Genomic DNA, 6,300 nt, shown 5'->3' with positions numbered 1-6,300 from the left:
GCACAGGGTTGTGCAGCCCAGGCGAGGGCCCCTGCGAGTCTCTGCACTAGCTCTGTCCGGTGCTGGGCAAGACAAAAGAGGCGGGGAGAAGGAGAAAAGAAAAAAAATAAGAGAAAAACAAAAAGGAGAAAAAAAAAATACAATCCCAAAACACTCACTCCTATCTCGCACGTACGGGGTTTGAACCTGCCATCATTAGCTTTAGACTAGCACCACGCTCTAACCTACTGAGCTAACCAGCCCCCCACATAGGTTTTTTCCGCCCTGCTGAGCTTTCCTCACGGAGGGGGATTTCGCGCGGGGCGTGGGGCGGAAGTAGGGAACAAAAACATATAGCAGAGGATGGTTTCGATCCATCGACCTCTGGGTTATGGGCCCAGCACGCTCCCGCTGCGCCACTCTGCTGTCTCTGGTCATGTGTTTACACATCCTCACCTATCCTGGAAATGCTGCATCTGGGGGTTCCGCGGGGCTGAGGACCATCACCCCAGCATCAGGCACACCCCCGTGAGAAATGACTGTAATAGTCATGCTGAAAGCTGAAGAGCGCCCCATCTCCCAGCACCTAAAGGGGCCGACAAGGAAGCTGGAGAGGCGCTTTTGCAGGGGCCTGCAGGTACAGGACAAAGACGAATGGCTTTAAACTGCCAGAGGGGAGATTGAGATGAGCTCTTAGGCAGAAGTTCTTCCCTGCGAGGGCGCTGAGGCGCTGGCTCAGGGTGCCCAGAGAAGCTGTGGCTGCCCCATCCCTGGCAGTGTTCAAGGCCAGCTTGGACACGGGCTTGGAGCAACCTGCTCTAGTGGAGGATGTCCCTGCCTGAGGCAGGGGATTGGGACTGGATGAGCTTTAAGGTCCCTTCCACCCAAAGAAGGTCTGTCTCAACAGCTGTGTGCATATGCTCTCCTCACCTGTGGTGTCTGGGCAAATCTGCCTGCTTCTGCAGCCCTTTCCCCTGGAGCTGCAGTGCTTGCCTTGCCTCTTTCCCGTGGAAAACTCCCTACATTCTCCATTCCTCCACTTGCTGGATTGGCAACTTAGGTTTCAGTCAACATACAGTAGGTATATGCAATTTTTGCTTTTCAAGACTGGCAGAAGATGGACACACAACACAAACAGCATCTGATAACGTGAAAGGACCTATATTTCCCGTTTAAAATGTAAGAAAATTTCCCAATTTTTGATCTTTTCATGAAAATTCTCCCTTCTCCAATCCATTCCCTCTCCAAAAGCCCCTGCCAGTTCCACACCTGAAACTCACTTCTCCCCAAATGGTTCTCACCACTCAGCACATCCTGATACTTATTTACCTATACAGTCACCTCAAAAGATGAGTTATGTTCTCCTAAGGTCTCTTTTTCCCCCCAGTCATTGGCTTTTCCCAGCACTCCTTCCCCTCCTTTTCCTCGCGCTGTCCAGGCAGCACAGAGACAAGGATGCAGAAAAGGGGTATGTACTCACATTTCCAGCCCAAGAGTCCACCAACCAGCAGCTCTTCAGCCCCCTGCAGTGCCTTCCTACTGGTAGCGAGTGGCTTTTTCCCATGGCACAGCCTGATGGCCCAGGGAAATCTTCCTTCTCAAGGAGTCTTTTTTAAGACAAGTCTTCCTGGAGGTGTCTCATGTTTCATCACTCCACTGCTGCATCCTGAAACATTGTTTTCTTTCATACCCATGTTCCCATCACAAATGGTTCTGGAATTGTACCTCTCAGATATGGTTTTGAGCTGTTCTTCCTGGCATTGGTTTGCAGAGTTGCAAAGAGCAATACTCACTTCTGATAGCCTGTGGGATCTCCATGGAGATATTTGAAAGCCACATGGACATGATCCTATGCAAATGGCTCTAGGGACCTTGCTTTAGCTGGGGCATTGGACAAAATGACATCTAGTGGTCCCTTCCAACCTCAACCATTCTGTGGTTCTGTGGCATCTTGTGGTGGGATCCCTAATCACCCCCACACAGCTGGAGATGTATCACGCTCATCTCTCGAGGAAAATAATGGATACAGGGCCATGGACTTTGGATTTAGTTTGCTGGCACTCTTCTGGTATGGCAGCTGGAGGTCTTTTGGGTACACCACTGTGCATGTCCCTTGACTAAGCTTCAATATAGGTGTCTTGAAACATTCTTGGCTGCCTGCAGTCTCCAGAGTTATCTGTTACATTTGGCTTGGGAGACATAACACAGACTTATGGGAAGCTGAAGCCTTTTTGCCCTGGAACCAAAATAAGATGATGTAGGACATTTCCAGCAGCGCTAGTTATCTACGTTCAAGCAGTCAGAGCAAGTTGGTTGCTCACTCCTTAAATGCTGCTGATTGTAATGACTAGGTTGTCATTGACTTTGATGAATGTGTAGGTGTTGATTTATGTATAGATACCTACAACTGGCTGTCCTAATCTGGAACTGAATCCCATTACTATATCCAGTCAACTGAATCTCTCTCCTTACTCTTCACTTTCTGGTGGGAGGAACTGGTTACCATGGGATGAACTATATCAGTATGCCAGCAATCTGCTGGCATATTTGTCCTGAAAATATGCACAACTTTTTTTTATGACTTTGCTGGAATTCTGTCACAAGTTAGGTTTATGTATGCTGGAGTCACATGTTCTTATGACAGTGATTTGGTTTAGGCATGCTTGAAAGCTAACCATTGTGTAGAAGAGAAAAAGGCTTAAACATTTTGAAGTCAAAGTACAGATTTTATGGCTTATTTCTGTAGTCTTTGTAATATTTTGAACAGTTATATTAAATATATTCATTTGTTCATTATACAGATCATGTACATTTCTCAGCATTTTGCAACAAAATCTAAAATACCCAAACCCGTTACTCTGAGGAATGCACTAATTCATTGATTTGTAACCTTTCAAGTGTGAACAATTTTCAGAAAATCAGTGAGACTATCTAGGCAGAGGCACCTTGCTGAAGAACTCTCTTCTCCCAGATATCTTCCTTTACTTCTTTGTTTTGTAAGCTGTAGATCATTGGATTCAGCATAGGGGTTACTAATGTGTAAGAAAGAGCCACCAGTTTCCTGCTGTTTGCCAAGAGACTGGACTTTGGCTTTAAATGTATCAAGCCTGTTGTGCAGTAGAACAGTGTCACCACCACCACATGAGAAATACAGGTGAAAAAAGCTTTGCGCCTTCCTTCCACAGATCACATTTGGAGAATGGTGTGGATTATCTGGACATAAGAGGCTGCTATCAAGATAAATCGAATCAAAATAATTAAAACAGTAGCAATGAACACAAGAAGCTCAAATAAGTATGTGTCTGAACAGACAAGATCCAGAACAGGAGCAATATCACAAAATAAGTGTTCAATCTCCTTTGAGTCACAAAAAGGGTAGCTAAATAGCCACCCAGTGAGTCCTGCAGAAAGCGGAATACCAGCAGTCCAGCATGCTATGACCATATGAAGACACATTCTCCTGCTCATTGTTATGGTGTAGCACAACGGATGGCATATAGCCATATATCGGTCATATGCCATAGCACCCAAGAGGAAACACTTAGAAGTGATGAAGAAGATGACAAAATAAAGCTGTAGGGCACAGGCAGAAAAGGAGATGACCTTTCTCTCAAACAACAAATCAACAAGCATCTTGGGCACTACGTCTAGTGTAAAGCAAATTTCAAGTAAAGCCAGGTTTTTGAGAAAATAATACATGTGGTTGTGCAAGGCAGGGTCAGTGGTTGCAACTATGATGATAAGAAAGTTCCCTGTCATTGTGATTAGGAACATCAGAAGAATTCCCTCAAAGAGAAACACCTGAAGAGCGGCAAGGTGGGAGAACCCCTGCAAAGTGAAGTAGGTCTGGTTTCTGAGCCCCAGTGCTTCGACAGCTTCCATGTGAAAAAGAAACAACACAGCCTGTGTAAGTCAACCAGGAAGACATGAGAAGAAAAGTATAGGGATGAAGAAAAAGTAATTAGCTGCTCTGCACCTGGTTCTATTATTTAGTAAGTGGGACTATCAAATATAATTGGGCAAATAACAATTTGAGATGCATACTACAAAAAACCAACACATGGTAAAAATGAAAAAATAAGAAAAGCCAATGAATTTCAGTACAGAAAAGCTAGGATTTTCCCTATGGTTTGTCTGTTTTCATTTTTAATTAAGCTAAAATGTTGCCATGTCTACTTCATATTTCAGTTCAACTGGAATGTTTTCATCAACAATTCACCTATTTTATTTTCTGTGTGAAAAATATGAATTAATTTCCTAGAGAACTGAAATACAATTATGTTTTCTCTTCTGTTTTTAGGAAAAAAACCCCACATTTTCCCCAGTTTTTGCACACATGTATGTATAGATGCGATACCTTGATTGTATTTCTCAATCCAGTTATCTTTATTGGTGTTACTATAAGGGTTTGCCATTCATTAGCACAGAAAGGAGCAGCTACATGTGCTGCAGAAAGCAGTATTAGCTGGGAAAGGTCCTCCCTGACAGTTTGCAGTTTGATTATCCGACCTGCACTTTGATTATCAGCATTGGTTGACCTTCCTATCTTCCTTCACAGTAAAGTGAAGTTGCAAGTCTGAATTGTTATAAAGAACAATTCAATACATTACCATCCTAATCTATGATCATTTATGATCATCTATCTCTGATCATCTTAGTGGACCTCTTCTGGACTCTCTTCTCTTTATCAATCTCTTTTTTGAATAAAGAGATTCCAAAATGGGACACCTTTCTCCATAGGCAGCCTCATAAGCGCCAAGCAGAGACAAATGTGCTCTGTGCCTTTGACCAGCTGGCTAGCTCTAGCTAACACAGATGGTCACTCCTCTCTAGAGCAGGGACACACTGCTGGCTTACATCCAGCTTGCCACCCGCCAGGAATCCCACATTCTTCCCCGATCCCCACATTTCTGTCATCTGCAAATTCATGAGGATATTCTTCATCACATCTTCTCAGTCACTGAGTATGAGAAACAGCATTAATACCAACCCATGAAGAATGCCTCTTATAGCCAGCTGCCAGCTAGACCCAGATTGTTGACCACCGCCCATTAAAGCCTTGATGGTCCAGACCATCCAGTTTATATCTTTCCAGTATGGCTACAAGGCTACTATGTCAGAAATTGCTGAACTCATTAAATGACATCCACCACTGTGCCTACATCCACACTGAGCCAGTCATCTCATCACAGAAAGGCATCAGATTGGTCAGACATGACATATTTTTTGTAAATCTGCGCTTGTTACACATCCTTTCCTGCTCTTCGTGTGCCTGGACATGGCTTCCAGAAGGATTTGCTCCAATTCTTACTCGAGGCTGAGGTGAGGCTGACATTCCTCAAATCTTTCTTCTTGGCCTTCTTGAAGACAGGCACATTTGCTTTTACTCTGTCAATGGTAACCTACCCCAGTTTGTGAAAGATGACAAATAACAGACTTACGATGGCAACAGCCACTTCCTTCAGCACCATCCACTGAACCCATGGGTTTGGGCAAGTTCAGTTTACTGAAGTACACTGTAACTTGGTTGTTCTGTTATGGGTAGAACTTCCTTTTCCCAAACTGTGCAACTACTTTGTTTATTTGGGTTTTTTTTCCCCTTTTTTAACAAGAAGACCCATTTCAGAGCAGGGAGGAGTTGTTTTGTTTTGTTTGGTTTGGTTTTTTAAAACATCCATATTTTTACAAGTGAAATATTTTCCCAAATGATCAAGAAAAGCTTCTGTGCTGTTTCTGCAAACAGCCACATGGCAAACATCAGCAGCTGAGATACCCTTGTTATCTATGAATAGGAAAAGCAACTCTCAGATGTTATCTTTTTCAGAAGTAATATAAAATAAGCTAATTGCTAGAAGTACTTAAATCTTTCAATCTCTTACAGCTCCATGGAGGTCTTAACATATAGCTCAGACATTACTGTGTACATCGCAGACACCTGGAGCTTTCAGATGCATTCTCTTCTAAATTACTTTTTTTTTTTTGAGCAATCTATAAGCATTTTTCTTGCCAATTTTAATTACCAAGTAATATAGAAAATACTGGAATATCTCAATTTTCATGAGAAGCAATCCAGAGTTTCTGATGTGATGTTTTTGTTCATGATTTCAGGGACTGGGATAACTTTTTCTGCCTTTTGGGCAACACTGGACTGTGAAGAGTTTCCTGTAGGATCACCACAAAAGAGCGAGGTTCAACTGTTTTGAACTGCATGCTATCTTACATTGCTTCCTGCGCTGTGAACCCCTCTGTGGATTTATTACCAAGTACACTCAGAAGAAAGAACATCTCCCTTGGTATTGTAGCAGACTGTGAACAATTGAC

The 6,300-nt window shown here is 43.2% G+C and overlaps 1 protein-coding gene and 1 non-coding gene across 2 annotated transcripts; both read right to left on the bottom strand.

Annotated features, from left to right (window-relative positions):
- Positions 1 to 333: 333 nt before the first annotated feature.
- TRNAM-CAU lies at positions 334 to 405 on the bottom strand. The gene has a single exon. It is a non-coding gene; the product is annotated as a tRNA-Met (tRNA).
- Positions 406 to 2,910: 2,505 nt separating this feature from the next.
- On the bottom strand, positions 2,911 to 4,923 carry LOC104406004 (olfactory receptor 10A7-like). The gene is given in 2 exon segments (XM_010014867.1): positions 2,911 to 3,882; positions 4,837 to 4,923. Coding segments are annotated over 2 exon segments (1,059 nt in total).
- Between the last annotated feature and the right edge of the window lie 1,377 nt (positions 4,924 to 6,300).

This window comes from Nestor notabilis, unplaced genomic scaffold (genome assembly GCF_000696875.1).
Source record: "Nestor notabilis isolate BGI_N333 unplaced genomic scaffold, ASM69687v1 scaffold6290, whole genome shotgun sequence".
Classification (NCBI taxonomy): domain Eukaryota; kingdom Metazoa; phylum Chordata; class Aves; order Psittaciformes; family Psittacidae; genus Nestor; species Nestor notabilis.
The sequence above is the reverse complement of the archived record's forward strand: the minus strand, read 5'-3'. Positions and strand labels throughout refer to the sequence as shown.